Source organism: Pagrus major, chromosome 1, assembly GCF_040436345.1.
Source record: "Pagrus major chromosome 1, Pma_NU_1.0".
Taxonomy (NCBI): Eukaryota; Metazoa; Chordata; class Actinopteri; order Spariformes; family Sparidae; genus Pagrus; species Pagrus major.
In genome coordinates this window covers 9,162,624-9,181,297 of record NC_133215.1, presented here as the reverse complement: position 1 = coordinate 9,181,297, position 18,674 = coordinate 9,162,624, and the positions used below count along the sequence as shown (strand labels likewise).

General features: G+C 43.6%; 1 protein-coding gene across 1 annotated transcript in view; it reads left to right on the top strand.

The window, feature by feature from the left end:
- The first annotated feature begins 6,263 nt into the window (after positions 1-6,263).
- Positions 6,264-18,674, top strand: part of myo15ab (myosin XVAb) — a 42,172-nt gene continuing 29,761 nt past the window's right edge. The window contains exons 1-21 of the mRNA XM_073477301.1: positions 6,264-7,799; positions 7,930-8,049; positions 8,198-8,515; positions 8,730-8,927; positions 9,119-9,344; positions 9,504-9,919; positions 10,069-10,151; positions 10,782-10,845; positions 10,967-11,076; positions 12,406-12,480; positions 12,601-12,691; positions 12,803-12,808; positions 12,905-13,008; positions 13,736-13,799; positions 14,135-14,248; positions 15,854-16,015; positions 16,178-16,291; positions 16,416-16,474; positions 16,810-16,933; positions 17,040-17,135; positions 18,455-18,586. Of these exons, the coding sequence (XP_073333402.1) occupies positions 6,264-7,799; positions 7,930-8,049; positions 8,198-8,515; positions 8,730-8,927; positions 9,119-9,344; positions 9,504-9,919; positions 10,069-10,151; positions 10,782-10,845; positions 10,967-11,076; positions 12,406-12,480; positions 12,601-12,691; positions 12,803-12,808; positions 12,905-13,008; positions 13,736-13,799; positions 14,135-14,248; positions 15,854-16,015; positions 16,178-16,291; positions 16,416-16,474; positions 16,810-16,933; positions 17,040-17,135; positions 18,455-18,586 (4,212 nt within the window). The remainder of the gene's footprint in view (positions 7,800-7,929; positions 8,050-8,197; positions 8,516-8,729; positions 8,928-9,118; positions 9,345-9,503; positions 9,920-10,068; positions 10,152-10,781; positions 10,846-10,966; positions 11,077-12,405; positions 12,481-12,600; positions 12,692-12,802; positions 12,809-12,904; positions 13,009-13,735; positions 13,800-14,134; positions 14,249-15,853; positions 16,016-16,177; positions 16,292-16,415; positions 16,475-16,809; positions 16,934-17,039; positions 17,136-18,454; positions 18,587-18,674) is intronic.

Here is an 18,674-nt window from a genome sequence, read left to right as displayed (position 1 = left end):
AGAGGGAGACTGGCTGCAACTCAGAGCTTTTCACGTTTGATAGGGTCTTTTCATTCTGCTTCAAAGGCAGATGTACGGTTAGAGACAAACCGTGGGAAATCCAGGAAAAAAATGCTCTTTCATCACGCTTTCCGTCTTTTTAATGCACATGTGCGCCCACTCAAAGACATAACTCTGAACAAACACACTGTGCAGCACATGCACACTCACACACATGCACACTACATGTGCTCGGTGCTGGTTGGTAATGATCAGATAGACTTACACACCAAGACCAAAAGATCAGGATCTGGCAACCCAACACCTAAGCTCTGTAAGAGGACAGCTCTGGCAATCCGACCCCTTCCTTCTGGAAGAGGAATAATTTGGTTGATGGCACTAATAATCACAGCCCTGTTACTGATCCTCTCTGGCTCTATGTGTGTGTACGTGTGTGTGTGTGTGTGTGTGAGTGTGTGTGTGTGTGTGTTTGAGAGAGTCATTCCTCTGTTATTGATACCCAAAGCGAAGACGTCACATATCTAACAAGTGGGTGTTTCTCCTGCCTCTGCTCCTTCTCCTGCTGTTACGTATGTGGAAGTAGGTTGGTGGCTGCCTCTATTGCTCATACTGATGTTGTTCAAATATAATATTTCTTTGATGATCCATCACTCTTTCATACGCGCACATATACACACATCTTACAGTAGTATGAAGAGGAGCAAATTTAAGGTGAGATAGCTTTAATGGTTTGACTACATGTAATACATTAAGGATATGGAAATTAGAGGTCATAATTGTTGGATATTTGTGGATTTGATGAGCTCTTACTGCCAATCAGGCTTATCTTCTGCATCCCATGTCTGTCTCTTTTCCTTCCTCTCTCTTTCTCTTTCTCTCTCTCTCTCTTTCTCTCGACCTTTTGTATTATTTATGCCCCGCCCCCTCAGCCGCCCGCAGCTCTCAAGTTTCACCTGTAGAGCCAGATGACAAATTAAGACTCCTTATACGACCCGCCACAAGGAACTCCTCAAATGCACACAAACACATACACATATACGCTCATGCAAACGCACACACGTACACACAAACAGGCAACCCATCTGCCCTTCTCTCTTTCCCCCTCACACACACACACACACTTACTCACAGACACACACACTAGCTGTCACACACTCTGAGGAGGGCAATGTGAGCAGAGTGCCGTGTTGAGTGAGGGAATGTGTTGTAGTGAGCAACAGAGGACAGAGTAGGTCAAAGGAAGAAGCTGAGTGTGACCTAAAGACTTTGTCTCGGAGCTTTTTCTTTTTTTAAACCGCTAAAGAAGAGACCTCCTGCAAGGACGCAACAAATTTCAAGACTGCAGACTTTCTGGGGACCACCACACTTGCTCTTCTGTACTGCTTGTCGGTGAATGTGGAGGTGATTATGATGGAGAGCTGTCTTGATGAATGAGTGTGCTGACACACTGCCACAAGAGTTTGCTTTGTAGTACAACTCTACAAGAGAAAGGCTGGACCATAGAGAGAGTAGAGCCTTAGCTGGAGTAACAGCTGCATGTTTTGTTTGTGTGTTTTTCCAGTTTGTATGCAGTTTGACGGAAAGCAAATGCCGCAGGGATCACACTGTGTGGAAATTAGTAAAACCAACACAGTAAAAATCTCTTTTGTTAGAATTTGCATTGAGCTCGATAATACAGTCAATTCTTTACATGCACAAGCAGAATTAGATTCAAATAAGGTGTTTTGAGCTCTGACACATTGAACCCTTTGACCTTACAGTAGAGCTGGGCAATTATGGCAAGAGATTTGCAATCTCTTGATCGGGATTGTGTAACTCTATATAAGGGTCAGAGCTCTCTCAGATAAAATAATTCTGAGTTGAAACTGGACATCGATAGTACACAAATAGCAAGATAGAGCTTAGAGAGCTTCCAGTTGTGGAGCTCCAGATCAAGATCCAGAGGGTAGGGTAGGAGATAATTTAGTAGTAGGATTAGTATGAATTTTGAGACATCACTGATGTGTACAGAACAGTTTGTGGTGCCAAGAAATTAGCACTGACATAATAATCTTTGTTAAAACATTTTAACACAGTTCCTAAGTGTGTATACATTTGTCTCTTTGTGTGTGTGTGTGTGTGTGGGGGGGGGGGTGTTAAAGATTGCTGTAATTTTTTTTGCTGATATGTATATCTGGACAGGAGCCTTCATGGGGACTAGATTTGTGCAGTGTACAACTGCTTTGGCCAGGTGGACCTGTCCTTACACAGATACTGAACCTGCATATAGTGCTGGTACAAAGTCAACGAGGCATATCTAACCCAAGGGATCTTTTAAAGGTCAGACTCCAGGTCATATTTTCTTAATATATCACATCATATTTTCTTCATGTTGAACTTAAAATATAGTACTGTGTTTCATACATTGAATATGTAATGTGTGTGTTTACAGCACTGAATCCTGAAGAGAGGGCATGGTGTGCTCCTAGCCACTTATCAAAATGCCCGGCAAGAAAGACGCCAAGAAGGACACAAAAAAGGGTGGAAAAGCTGAATCAGAGAAAAAGAAAGAGGAGGAAAAGAAAGGGAAGGATGACAAAAAGGGAGGAAAAGATGATAAGAAACCTGGCAAGGATGATAAGAAAGGTGGAAAGGATGATAAGAAAGCGGGGAAGGATGATAAGAAAGGGGGTAAGAAGGGAAAAGAGGAGCCACCCAAGGGAAAAGACGATGGAAAGAAAGGAAAAGACAAAGGTAAAGGTAAGAAAGTGGAGTCTGAGGAGGAAGAGGAGGAGCTTCTGAGTGATGAAGAGGAGGATGAAGAGTTAAGTGAAGATGAGGAAGATGAAGAGGAAGACTCAGAGGATGACAGGAGAGGGAAGGGGCGAGGAGGTAAGGGGGCAAAGGGAAAGAAAGGGGGGAAATCTAGACGTGGTGAATACTCAGAAGATGAGGAGGATGAAGAGGAAGAGGAGGAGGATGACGAGTATGAAGAGGATTACAAATCCAAAAAGAAGTCTAAAGATGACCGCCACCATAAAGGTGGGAAATCTGATGCTGATGCAAAGAAGAAGAAAGGCAAAAAGAAAGAGGAAGCTCCTCCGCTTCCGATAAAGGAAATCCCCAAAAAAGGTCTGAAGAACATGTCTCGGATGTTCATGAAGTTTTCTGGTTTCAAGAGGCGCAGGAACAGCAGAAAGAAGCTGAAAAGTACATCACGTTTGTTCCTGGGGTTAGGGAAGAGAAGGACCCGCATTGCTAAGAAGAAACGCCGCAAGTCCATGCTGAAGAACACCTCTCGATTCATGATGAGGTTTAAGGCCAGCAAAAAGAGGAAAAAGGAGAAAGAGGACAAAGAAAAGGCGGCAGCAAATGGTGGGAAAAAGCCAACCTATATGCTGCTTCGTCTGGGAGGTGGGAGCCAATCAAATGAGAAGAAGGGGGGCTTCTTCAAAGGCTTATTTAGAAAAAAAGATGGTGACGATCCATCCGACGACTTCAAGAACAGAAGTGTGTTGCTGGGTAAGGTTGCTGCCGCAACCAACTGGCTGACCAAACGCTTTCTGTCCACTAAAATGCGAGGAAAAGCAGGTCGCCATGGCTGGGGTGGGCGTAGAGCGCATAGCCGACAGGCCAGCTCCAGAGGTTATCTCAATGGTTACCATAATGATGGTTATGAGCATGAGGAGGATGCTTATGGATACGACCAGCAACATTCAGTCCGCCACAAAGGTTATGGAGGCTATGATGGTGGTTATGAAGACGAGGTAACTGCAGCATATGGAGGCCAGAGTCAGTTTGGTTACTATGACAATGGAGCAGGGGCAGCAGACTATCAAGACCTGGGTTACTATGAGGAAGAAGGATTTTATGATCCAAATGCAGAATATTATGAAGGTGGTCTTTATGATGAGGACATGGGGGAATACTATGACCCTTACTCCTCTGCCCAAGGCTACTATAACAACCAGGAAGCTGATTACTATGGTTATCAACAACAACAGGCAATGTATGGTGATGAGGATCTTGACTACTATGCACTAATGGGTGAGGGCCATATATATGGAGGAGAGGTAGATGGATTCCTTGACCCTCAGGCTCAGGGTTATTATGATGAAAATAGTCAAGGAGTTTACTATGGTGAAGGACAAGGGGGTTACTTTGATAACGGACAGGCAGATTATTATGAAAACCCTTACGAAGCAACAATGGGAATGCAAGGGGGATTTCCACCAGAGTATCAATTTAGTTATACTGATGCTGGCATGCCCTACCAAGACTATAGCTCCCAGCAGGCCATTGGATTCCAACCAGTAGCCCAGCAAGTCTTTGGCTTTGGAGGGCAAGGGATTGATCAGGTACAGGGCCTGTATGGGGACCAGTATGCAGACCAGTTGAATCAATATGGTGATGATACCAGTGGAGTTCAGGGAGGAGAGATGACGTTCAGAGTTCCTAGACCTCAAGTGCGCCTATTTGGGAAAGAGCGTCTGGATGTACCCCTGCCCCCTCCACCTACTTTGCCGCCTGATCCAGAATTTGAAGACATGTCAGAAATCCAGTATGAAGATCAGATTCCTCTTGCACCAGGTCAACGTGGTGACATGATGTCATTACATCAGCAAATGGGAATGTCACCACAACAACAAATCATGATGTCTCCTCAAGAACAAATGATGATGTCTCAACAGCAAACTTTGATTCCCTCACTGGTAATGCCACCACAGCAACAAATGATATCACCTCAGCAACAAATGATGTCACCTCAGCAACAAATGATGTCACCACAGCAACAAATGATGTCACAACAGCAGCAAATAATGTTACATGAACAGACTATGTCCGCCCAGATGATGCCATCACAGATTATGTCACCACAGCAACAAATGATGTCACCACAGCAGCAGATGACGCCTCAGCAATTGATATCACCACAGCAGCAGATGATGTCACACCAAATGATGTCACCACAAGAGCAGATGATGTTGCCGCAGCAACAAATGATGTCACCACAGGTAATTCTGGCTTTTTTGTGTCATTGATTTTACCTACCCATAGTCTTTAGTACTTGAGGTTCACAGAAGGGAAACTTTGGTAACTTTCAACCTGTTTCTCATTGTAAACTACATGTTGAGCTACATTCCTTATTTTTAAGGCGTCTCTATAAACTAACTTGCAGTTTTTACAATTAGTATTGTTTTTTAGTACAGAATTTGACTATGCAGTTTTCTTTGGTAAGATTCGGTGCATCCTACATTGAAATGTATCCTTATGTGATCCAACAAAAAAAATTTCCCTGTAGAACTTATTTTCCATAATGTGGACAGATGTATTATTATTGGAAACCCCAAAATATCAGTCTAAATACTATTTTCAGCACTACTATCCTCTTTTCACCAAATGTATTGCTCTTTAAAGTGTTTCCATTTTGAATATATTAAACATTATTTTATTGTGTTTTCCAGCAACAGATGATGACAGACCCAATGATGATGTCACAGCAACAGGGTTATGGCCAAGTGATTCCTACTCCAACTGCCATGATTATCAAGCAAGCGAATATGTCCCCCCTTCCAGCCCGGCGCATGCAACCCTCTCCTACTCCATCTCGGCGCTCTGTCATCATGCCCTCCCCACAGATGCAACGCCATCCCTCTGCCATGGCTTCCCCTGTACCTTCTCCTATGCTTTCACAGAGACGCAGCCCATCCCCACAGCCGTCCATGAGGAGTGGGTTCATTAATGCCCAAAGGCCCCCCTCTGTCATGTCTAGACGGATCTCACCTCCTTCCTCCCCTATGGCCTCCCCCCATGCCCATCGTAAAATGCAACCTCAGAGATCGCCGTCTCCCCTGGCTCGAGGCCCCTCACCCCGTCACTCTCCCCATGCCTCCATGATGAGGCGAAGTCCTCCACCCTCACCAAGAGCATCAATGAGACAACATTCTCCACCTTCCTCACCCCGTGCTTCCATGAGAAGGCGAAGTCCCCCACCCTCTGTCAGTCCAGCCCGTAGCCCGTTTGGAGGAAGAAAGATGCGTGGGCCAGCCTCCCCTTCCCTCTCCCCTGGTCATGTATCTCCCCCTCTTTCTCCACAGCTCAGTAGAAGACCATCTCCCTCTCCCTCCCCATCTCGCCGTAGTCTATCCCCTGCAGGGCCCCGACCTGCCCAATTATCTCCTACCCTCTCTCGCCGCTCAACTCGACTACTCAGGGACCCCACACCATTGGTCCGGCCTAGGATGGGAGGAAATGTTCCCTTAGGTACTGTCAGGCCCTCCCCTATGGGTCTCAGAGGGCGCCCGGTGCCCCCGCCCACCCAAAATGTGCGTCCATTCCGTGCGTCCTCCATACGAAGCAATAGGTCATCTGTTCTCACAGTGGATTCCCTCCATTCCTCCCCTTTTCACTCTCCTCACATGGTCCATCGTGCTCCCCTAAGGCGGAGAGAATCTGGCAGATTTCCTCCTCGCCCTATAGCCCGAGGTCGTCCCCTCATGGCCCAGCAGTCTATAAGAAGGATGCCTCCTGCTTCTCCGCAGCCCTCCCTTAAACACATGTCATATCCTGCATCCCCACGCCTGTCTCCACGTCTTTCTCGTCAGTCCTCCCCACTTCTGCCTCCTCGAGTTGCCCATCAATCCACTTATTCACCAGAGGCTTATGTGTCTGGTTCCTATGCTGATCCCTATACTGAGCAGCCACATCAGTTTGTTGCCCCCGCTTCTCCTATGTTATCTGGTGCTTTGCAGAATCGGGCTATTCGACAAGCCTCTTTCTCTTCCCCCCTTGGCCCAGAGCCAGCCCAGGTGGTAGGCATGGGTGAGATGGCTGCTGAATATGTAGAACATTATGCTCCCTCCTCCCCCTTGCTTTCTGGAGCAATGCAAAACCAGGCCATACGGGATGCGTCCTATGTTTCCTCACTGCAGAGACCAATGTCCCTTTATGAACAGCCTTTGCCCCCTTCTTCCCCGATGCTTTCTGGAGCAATGCAAAACCAGGCGATACGGGATGCATCCTATGTTTCCTCACTGCAGAGACCAATGTCCCCTTATGAACAGCCTTTGCCCCCTTCTTCCCCGATGCTTTCTGGAGCAATGCAAAACCAGGCCATACGGGATGCGTCCTATGTTTCCTCACTGCAGAGACCAATGTCCCCTTATGAACAGCCTTTGCCCCCTTCTTCCCCAATGCTTTCTGGAGCTTTGCAAAACCAGGCAGTGAGAGGAGCCTCCTATGCATCTCCTTTTCAAAGGCCTCAGTCCCCATATGCCCCATCTGTACCTTCATCTCCAATGCTCTCTGGAGCCATGAAACATGGTCAAGCACTAAGAGGTGTGGCTTCTTATCAGGCTCCACAGCTCCGTTCACCATATGGACCAACTGTTGTTACTCCATATGATTATATCTCTGAGCCTGGCCCAGCACCACTGCTTCATGATGCCCTACAGAACCGGTCTGGTTTGCAGAATGTCTCATCTTTAAGATCCCCAATGATGCAACGCCATAACCCTTATGCGCCAGCTGGACCTCAGCTCAACATTGCTCTTCAACAGAACCCAAACCTCCGCCAAGCATCTTATCAGACACCTATGCAACTCAGACGGTCCCCATATGGACCCCCACAACCCACTTCACCAATGTTAGGAAGTGCCTTACAGAATCCACAGCTGATGCAGGCATCGTACCGGCTGCCAGATGGAGCCTTGGTGTCACCATATGCAGATTCACGTTCCTCCCCATTGCTCGGCAATGCCTTGCAAAACCAACAAGTCCGTGGAGCCTCATACATCTTACCTGATGGATCAGTTATCAGGGTAGGTATGAAAGGAAGATGTCAAAATAACAAAACAACCTGTGATGTATGATTGTCTAAATACGAAACAACAACAATCGTTTTATTACAGTTCTGTTTTCCTATATCACTCCCCACACCTACCTACACAGGACCCACGAGCGCCCCAGAAGTCCATGTCTCCCAACCTTTCCAGAGCTCTTCAGAATCCGAATGTCAAGAATGCTTCATATACTCTCCCTGATGGCACCATTGTAGACCCTAGACAGCAAGTAACCCATGACTCATGATTCTTTATTTGAATTTAATTGGCCTCTTATTGTTGTATTGTATTCCACTTCTCTCTCACTACTGTTAATCAACATTTATAAGCTGAAGTTGATTAATATTTTTCTTGTTCTGTTGTCTCTGCTCATTCAGCAACCTATTTCCCCAAACCTGGCTAGGGCCCTTAATAACCCAGCTCTGCGTGAAGCCTCCTATTCTCTCCCCGATGGAACCATTGTGATTGACCCCAAAAAAGAAAAGTCCCCGAACCTTGCAGCAGCTCTTCAGAACCCTTACCTGAAAAGTGCATCTTACACCCTGCCTGATGGTACTATCATCATTGATCCACGGAAACCGGTCTCTCCAAACCTCGCCGGCGCCCTTCAAAACTCTGCTCTGCGGGGCGCATCCTTCACACTGCCAGAAGGGGTTCAAGACCCCAATACACCTATTTCACCAAACCTGGCGAAGGTTAGCTATCCTGTTTCTGATTATTTTCACACCACATGTTGCTTTTTTTTAGTGTTGGTCTATTACTCTATCCTTCCTTGATTGATGTAGGTCTTCTTATGCTAATAATAATTGGTAATCAAATATACTAAGCTGCTGCTTTAATTCTTCTGTCAATTAATTGAGCTGCAGTCGTTTAACCTTACAATAACTAAAAACAGCTGTTGATACTCAGGCCCTCAGTAACCCAGCCTTGAAAGGAGCTTCATACACACTCCCAGATGGAACTATTATAGTGGACCCAAGGAAACCAAAGAGCCCCAACCTGGCAGCCGCCCTCCAGAATCCCTATCTAAAGGGTGTGTCCTACACCCTGCCTGATGGAACTATCATCATTGACCCACGGAAACCAGTTGCTCCTGACTTGTCTAAAGTGTGTAAATTTCCCTTAATTTAACTTTGCTGCAGTACCTGTTTGTTTAATTGGCTCTTTTTTCAGTAATATGGTCTCTGTGTTTTAACCATTAGAGACTTGTGAAATATAAAGTTTGATGTCAATAATTTGTACAATTTAGCAAATTGTGATTATAGCCTCAAATAACAACCTTGTATCTTGCTCTGCAGGCTCTTACCAATCAGAACCTTCGTACTGCATCATACCGGCTCCCTGATGGCTCCTTGGTTATCCCTGGCCAAAAGCCCAACCTTTCCTCTGCTTTGAGACAAAACCGGGCAATGCGGTCCACGGGTCTCTATCATCTGTCAGAGAACTCTGTACTGTCCGGGGCACCCAAACCCACCACTCCCAACCTTTCCTCTGCGCTGCAGAAGGAGGAGCTCCAAGGTCTCCGTTACAGGTAGGGAGCTATACTGTAAATGAATCAAAAGGTTCTTGGTCCTCTAGGAAAGCAGCATGAATTGGCATTTATTTTACAATGACTAAATTCCACACAAAAAATCACTTCATGGTCAATGTTGTATACCCTGTGATATATTTTCTTAATTGAAGAGAATCATTCCTTGTTCCACAGGCTGCCGGATGGCTCTCTTCTCACTCGTCGATTCCACAACCCAAGCCTGTCTGATGCCATCCAAAACCAGCATCTTCGCTATGCCTCATACAGGGTGCCAACAGGCCTGCAGGGGGAGGATGATCGCTATGCTGTTGTTCCTCCCTATGGGCCACGCTCAGGACACTGGGCCAGGAATGCCCGAGGAGGAGGGGAAGGAGAGGAAGATGTTTGGGCAGCTGAAAGGGTTTTACCACATGGGACGGTCCAAAATTTGTCAAAATGGTCCATGTACAGAGAAGATGGGGTGTTAGAAGGATATTCACCCACACCTCGATTTGTGGATGGAAAGCCTCAGGACATAGACTGGACTCCTGACAGAGATAGAGTACCTGGTCAAAGCTGGTATGACAAGGTAGCTAAATGTATTAATTTATGTGTTTATTCATGAGTTTTCATTTCTGTAGATAATATATCAACTCTGCATCAAGTGATATCCTTCAAGCTTTGACAGTGTTGCATGACAATGTTGGACTGATTACAAACCATTATGTGTGTGTCCAGATCTACTCTATCCTAAGCATGCCCACAGCAGGCCACAGGGTGAAACGCTGGGCAGAGGGAATGGAGGACATGACGCAGCTGCCGTAAGCAGAATCCAGTATTAGCAAACAGCCTCACAGCTCATTCATTCAAGCCACACACTAACAAGCATTTTGTTGCACCATCTTAGAGTAGCACAGCTCATTCCAATGCATATCCTTTTAGTTTCTTAAAGAATTAATTTTGTTATTTCGTTTGTGTGTGTGTGTGTGTGTGTGTGTGTGTGTGTGTGTGTGTGTGTGTGTGTGTGTGTCAGTGTGCCTGTAGGCTTTTAAAATCCTTGAAAAATTATAGAGTTCAGAAAGAAATCCCCAGCATTAAGTATGTTAAGTATATGAATATTGTATTAAAATGCGACACCCAAGAAGATCTCTGTCGAATGATCATCACTTCACATCCCGAGGAATCCCCTGCAGATAGATAGATATTTGTGTTATTTCAACAGCAGTTTGAAAGAAATTAATCCGTAATCATTTCCTGACATGCACCCAAGTAGAAACTCTCTCTGATGCCTGATTTTGACATCACATAATTTTATCAGTTCTTACAGAGATCTTGGGTGTCATTGAAAAGTAATTAATATTGGATGTCAAAGTGAGTGTGGGAATCCTGCTCCAGTGTGACAATATGTGCTCTGTAAATGTGTGTTTAATTTCCTCTGTGTTTAATTTCAGTGAGCTGAATGAGACCACAGTTCTGATGAACCTGAAGAAGCGCTACGACCAGGAACTTGTATATGTAAGCTTCACTTGTCATATGCAAATTGAATAACTAATATCCTTAAATGTCATGAACACTGTCTGCTACATCATACATACATTGTCCTTTCTCTCTATATATATTTTTTTCTTCCACACAGACCTACATAGGCAGCATCCTTGTGTCTGTGAATCCCTACAAGTTGCTCAACATTTATGGCACAGACATGGTGCTTCTGTATGCGGGCCGCGGCTTGAGTGACAACCCTCCGTAAGACCTGGGAGTGTGTGTTTGTGTGTGTGTTAGACCTGGGCAATTAACCCCTGAACTTTTTTCCTCCTAATGGGAGGTTATGTTTTCAGTCAAGCAGGTTCAAGCAGGAAATTTAAAAAATTGTTTGAACCTATCAAGAAAAACTTCATGAAAGCTAGGCTCCAGAGAAAGTACTTTTTAGAAGATTTCGACATTGCAATATAAGACATTTTTGATATTCTCACCTATGGCAATGACGTGAATGAAAACATATTTTCCCTATCCATCTCATGACTGTCTGTCACTATGTCTGTTTTAAAACATGTCCAGGTCCAAAAGCAGATTGAAAAATTCTAAACATTTTTATCTTAAGATAACAACATTTAAATGGTTGTGCAGCTTAGATAGAGGTGTAAGCTGTCCAGTTTTGAACAAAATATACAAACACAACTTTCTAACATTTAACTTTTACACAAAAAAAGATGGCACACTAGGGATGCACAATATATTGTTTCAGCATCAACATTGCTTTTTGCGCATGCGCAATAGTCACATCGCAAGGTCGTGTAATGTCAAGGCGAATTAACTCAAACATGTCACGCTACAACTTTTTTGCAGCTCTAAATGGAGGTGCCTCTGTATTCAAAATAGGATGTCCCTTTAACACTTAGGGACAGGAATTTATAATATCCAGCCCAGGGGAAAACATATATATGGAATAAACCAAGTACACAAATCATAGTAAATGGCATTGTTTATGACATCATCATACTGATCTGATCAAGTCCACAGAGTGTCTGATGTTTCCCTGAACAAATCAACATCACAAAAATGGCCTGATACTAAAATCCTAACTTTGACCTCTTGGTGTGAGAATACCCAGTAGATACATTCAAAATAGTTCTCTCCTCAGGAGCAGAAAGTCCATGTCACCTTCTCTATCAGGCATTTAATAACCTTGATGCAGATACATATGACAGTGGATGTGTTGTGATGGGCTTTAGTAAAGTAGACTTGATGCTTCATGATTACAAATTCAACCTTTAACAGTAACCTTTGAGTCTATGTGTTCCTGTGCGTGATTGTTCTGTTGTACTACATCTGTCTACATATGTCGTAAGCTGTGCTCTGAGACACAGTTTCGTGGTAAATAGAGGTGTAAATGCCAGCACTCTCAGGTGTTAGCAAGAGGCTCTTATTACACTGCTGTTGGTTCGTTGCCAAGGGAGAGTTTGGTTAAGGATTTCACCACCACTTCACATCCACACACAGTCATGCAAACACAAACACACAACCAGTGAGCATACAAATGTGTTACTTCATTAAAAATGTTCTGTTATGTTGCAGTCATCTTTTTGCCATTGCTAATATCTCATATACCACCATGATGGATGCCAAAAAGGACCAGTGTATTGTGATCAGGTATGACAACCAGCAACACTTCAACAAACCCCTAAAATGTTGTCTTTTAAACAAAGAAATGCTATTAAAGGTTCAATATATAAGAAGTAGAAACAGTAGAAACTGTTTTTGTTATTACAGCGGAGAAAGCGGGTCAGGAAAGACTGAAGCTACTAAACTGATCCTGCGTTACCTGACAGCCATACATCACAAACCCAACGTCACGCAACAGGTAGATATGCTGTATATTATCTACACGCATGTTAGTAAATACACTCCATACTGTGGTCATCTAAGCTGACGCTGTTATTGCTCTCCCTCCTTCTCTACCATCTCTCATCAGATAGAGGTAAGGTGTCCGTCCCATTGTTTTTTGTTCTCATGAAAACCACCACTCGTGTTGAAGGTTGCCATGGTAACATTTATGTCTGTGGTGATTGGTCAGATCTTAGAGGCCACACCCCTGTTGGAGTCTTTCGGGAATGCCAAAACAGTGCGCAATGACAACTCTTCACGCTTTGGCAAATACACGCAGATCTACATGGAGGAGTGAGTAGCAATAATCTCTACCAATGTTGTTAAGAACTCAAGACTCACTTGTCAGTCCAGAAAAGTAAACCATCTAGATGATCTACAAACAAGGACATGTTCCTAATTTCTGCATCATCAGAATCAGAAAACACACTAGTTGTATTTTTAAAGAATAACCTTTGAAACCAAATTGAGTTGGAAGAAAGTCCCATCGACCTTGATATCGCAGAAATTGATTTTCTAAAGAGACATTATTTTTAGAGCCTGACAAATATATTGATATAATATAATCAACCGATATTAGCCTATCACAGATATATCAGTATCTGTGTCTATGTTGCCCGAATATTCCCATTAAAATCTGACGAGACATTTTATTTGTCTACAACAAGAGTGCAGATGAGCGTTAGTTTCTCTGGGAAAAATCTAGCCCTTGAAAAGTTAACAAGCAGCCTGTATGTTAGCTTGACTCTGAATAGGCTTCTGGTCACACTTGTCTGCATGTCTGAGGACACACACACACACTCACACAAACAAAGTGGGCTAAGTGGAGAATATGCTAACATGTCCCAGTAACACAGTTAGATGAGGAGCTGATCTTCTGCTAGAACTGTGAAAGAGGAGCTCTGAGCACATTACACATGCATGACCTGTTACTTAACTCGGACTTACTCTGTGTGTGTGTGTGTGTGTGTGTGTGTGTGTGTGTGTGTGTGTGTGTGTGTGTGCGTGCGCTGTTTACAAGGGGTGTAATCAGCGGTGCCATAACGTCTCAGTACCTGTTGGAGAAGTCCCGCATTGTCTTTCAGGTAAAAAACTTGCACACATGGACTCAGACACACACACACACACAGAGCAGGTCAGGTTGGAGTCCTCTTACCACTGAGTCATGGTGAGAAAGAGGAGATTGTAGAGGCAGAGGCACCATGAGGTGTCAAACATGTTGCACTCTGTCTTTCCGTCTGTTCATCAGTCATTCATCCATCCATCCATCCATGTCCTTTCCTCAGCACTATTTCATTTCAATTTAAGTACCACCACAGATCAAAATCCTAGAGTCTTTAAATATGTATCTGAATATGTGTGCACGTGATAGTTGATTTATGTATGACATGTGAGTGTGCGTGTGTGTTTCCATCCACAGGCCAAATCGGAGAGGAACTATCACATCTTCTATGAGATGTTGGCAGGTCTTCCTCCTAATGAGAAGCACTCGCTCTATCTGCAGGAAGCTGAGACTTACTACTATCTGAATCAGGTGCTCGGAGGAATATATAATACACTCCCCTCCACACACACACATACAAAAACAGAGAGCACAGATAAGGAGTGGTCACCGTAATCAATTTCACAGTCACATTAACAAATGAGATGTCAATTTTTGGAAAATGTGATATTTATTCTACCCAGTGATTAATGGCACAAACTTTAAACACATTGTAGTCCCCAAATACAGAGTAAGGGACTTCAACAGCTTTGCAGTCTTTGCATCTGAGAGATATTGAGTGATAAATGCAGTTTGCTGATTTTTACCTTGTCATTGTTTCATTTTAGTAATTGTCTGAGGCCTAAAGAGCTAAAACAACATTTCACAATAAGGAAAGAGTGGAAAATAATCATGTAATGTCGCAATGTGGCTCAATGGATGGCAGTGTTTGTTGGTTTGTTGGTTGGTTTGCGACTTGGATTGAAATGTCTCAGTAACTCGTAAATGGATTACCATGAAATCCATCAGAGGATGAATTCTGCTAATTTTGGGGATCCCCTGACTTCTCCTCTAGCGCCACCATGAGTTTGACTTTTCTGTTTAATTTTTAAATGTCTCTACAACTATTGGATGAACCTTTGGTGAAAACATCCCAATCAGCCTCAGCCGTACTTTGGGTTTAGTGCCTATTACCCAATGTGCTAATATGCTAAACTAAGAAGGTGAACATGATAAATATATTTGCTAAACATCTACATGTTAGGACACTGACACACAAGGCTGAAATGTGGGGGCCTTTGGTGATTGTCTGTGGCTGCAGTTTTGGCAGCGTGTCCCGCACCAGTCAGACCTTGTCGGTGGCTTTTCGGCCAATTGAGCATGTTGAACCTGCGGTGAATCCATGCTCAAGAAGAGAAACAGGAAATGAAAGCGAAAGCCCCTTGAGCCTGTAATTGTAGTATCTAGGAGTTCAGGTTTTCTCCTGATTTTTCACCTCCACCTCTTTGCCAGTGCCATTTGCAACCTTTTTTAATCAGACATATTCTTGATTAGAAGTGGCTGTATTAGCGAGAATGGTGTGAAAATAATGGCAAATGCGGCTTTATCATGACAACAGTTTGTACATCCGCAGTCTTGAATCTTCTAGACTTCTGCCTCCTGGTGGTATGGAGAGGTATTTCCTCTCACACAGGCACAGAACGTACAAGCTAGTTGTTGGTAGTCTTTGCCGTGTGTTCATGTACAGTTTTTTGGCCCAGACACAGGTGACATGAGGCGACGCAACAGTCAGCCTTGGTTACCACTAGTTCTTTGATGTCAATTTGGTTTGTCTGGACCCTTAGCATTGTCATTATGAGCATGTTAGCGTGTTAACATTACCATTTAGATAGCAGTATCTGTTGAATCTGTTATTGTTGCACCAGTAACCACAACCAGCAGTGATGTCACAGTGTACTGACATATCCTGACATGTATATTGTCTACATCACTGCATCAAGGTGAGAAGTTGAAGTCTTTGAGGTCGGCAAAAACGCAACTTTCAGCGACTGATAATTTGCTCTTTAATTAGAGCTGTGATTAAACAGGCTGAGGGTATGTTTGTTGCTGTTGATAACATTGTATGGATGTGTGTGATGTGTGTGTACGTGAGTGCAGGGAGGGGATTGTACAATCGAGGGGAAGGATGATGGGGAGGACTTCAGGCGTCTGCTGAATGCCATGGACATCTTGTGTTTCACTCCAGAGGAGCAAAACGGCATCTACAGACTGCTGTCCTCTGTCCTTCATCTGGGGAACGTCTACTTCCAGCCACACCAGGTCACACACACACACACACACACACACACACACACACACACACACACACACACACACACACACACAGAAATGGGCTACATAAATGCATTTACTTTCACGGCTGAATGATAATGATGATGTTGATAAATGATGGTGATAATGAATGTCTCTGTGTCTCTGCAGGCTGAGGGTCAGGAGGTTGCGTCGGTGGTTAGCGCACAGGAGATTAGGGTTGTAGCTGAGCTGCTACAGGTCTCACCTGAAGGTCTGCAAAAGTCTGTCACCTTCAAAATGACAGTGAGCAGAACACCCCCTTGCATAAACAATCACACCCTCACACACAGACCTAAGATATAAGGATTATATTGTAATAATTAAAAAAAAAAATGTTGTTAGATAACAGATGTGTTTGACCCTCCAGGATACAGGAAGGGAGAAGATCTTTACTGCGCTCACAGTGGAGAGTGCTGTGGATGCCAGGTGAGTGAGTGAGTTAGTGAATCAAAGTCTGAATATAGTATCTGTTAAATTAAATACTACGCACCCACTTCTGGAACAACCTGAAATAAAATCCTGATCTGTCTTGTTGGAGGCTTTTTAATGTCCTCATTCCCCCCCCCCCCCTCACTCTAAAATCATACCAGGAGACTACTGAGAGGGAGTGAAGAGTCTTTGATATTCTCTTCCAATGTTTGGTAGAGGCATGTGAGGACAAAAGATGTCAGGGCTGGGGGAGAGATTTTTCAGATGTCCTCTGTTTCCATAGGAACCGGGTTTTCTGTTTCCATAGAAACCTTATTGTGTGTTTTTCATAGAGATGCCGTTGCCAAGATCCTGTACTCGCTGCTGTTTAGTTGGCTGACAGAGCGCATCAACGGGCGGGTCTACCCTCGCAACGAAGCCCTCTCCATCTCCATATTGGACATATATGGATTTGAGGTCAAGCTGAAGATTGATCTCGCTCAGTAATGTTACAGCGCTGATGCGACTGAGCTGTGTTTGTTAACACCCCCACTCCCCAATGTTTCCTCTCTTTACCCTCCAGGAGCTACAGGTGAACAGTTTTGAGCAGCTGTGCATCAACTACGCCAATGAAACTTTGCAGTTCTTCTTTAACAGGGTCATCTTCCAGGAGGAGCAGGTCAGGGAAACTATAAATTCATATTTTATGATTTTCCCACTGAGGATGAATTTGCGTCTCAAAAGACATCTGGGTTAAAACTGGCATAAATATCAAATCAAATGTATCCTCATCGTGTGTTTTTATATACAGTTAAGTCAGTTTTCTACGGTAAACTAATTTTTTAAATGCAAGAATTTGTGTTGTGGATTAGAAAAATCAGATTTCCCCAGATGGATTTCTCCTGTTAAAAGCTGGTTTCATGGCCATATATACACGTATTCATGTTACATTTAAAGGGGATTTCTAGCATTTTTAAAACCATTGCCCTATGTTTACATATTTTTGGGTCACAGTAAATGACTAGTAGATACAAAACGTTTTGTAATTAGTCCAGTAAGAGGTCCCAGCGAGCAACGTAATCCTTGTGGGGAACTTCAACCATCAAAGTTCCTAAACTAAAAGTGCATATTTTTTACCACTGACAGGCTCTGTGTGATGTTTCGGAACAAAGGGCTCAAATGCAAAACAAAATGCAGGTGGAACTAACAATAAGCGAACTTTATTAACAAAGCTCAATCCAAAAGACAAAAAAGGGCAGACAATAAAATGGCAGGCAGACAAAGGTGAGACACAAGGAGTGAAAACAGGACTGGGGAAGAGTCATAAAAAATGCATACCAACTGACAAAGACTGAGGGGAAAAACACAGCATAAATACACTAGTGAGTGAACACTAATAAGGGACAGGTGAAACTTATTAGGGCAATCAAAGAGGGCTTGAAAAAACTGAAAGTGTTATACAAAGCAGGACACATGAGGATAAAACCTACAAAATGAAACAGGAGACTGAACATCAAACCCAAAATCATGGCAGAGGGACATTTTTGATCCTTTTTGTTTAACCAGAAACAGCTGCCATGTCACTGTTACACAGACGGTAATTTAATCATCAAAACAATACGGCTGAAACAAAGTAAAACTCACCTTTACTGTTAGTCCTTTCAACAATTGCCGACTCTGGTCAGGTTAAAATGAATAATTTATGATATTTTGAAAGATAGATTATTTGAAATAATACTGGAATATCCCTTTAACTATTACATTTTAAAATAGCAAAGAAAGACTCAGAAGTGTTGATATAAAGATGAATGAATGCAGATGAACAGCCTCGTTTGTAACCTGACTCTCACAACAAACCCACAACAAGGACTTTAATTCTTACAAACTATTGTGGACACAACAGCACTCCAACTGAAGTGAAAACTGCAAACAACCAACATTGGAGTTAGAAGAGTTTTACATGCAGCAACCTGATGAACTTTTGTGCTGTGTGTGTAGGAGGAGTACATGCGAGAACAGATCCAGTGGCAGCAGCAGCCCTTCAGCCACAACCAGGCCTGTCTTGACCTCATCGCCGCTAAGCCTCATGGGATACTGCGCATACTGGATGACCAGTGCGGTTTCCCTCAGGTACGTCCACACCTGCTTAAATGAACTCTTCATTTCCAAAGTTAAGGGAAATCACTCAAATTTAACAACAATAATAATAATAATAATA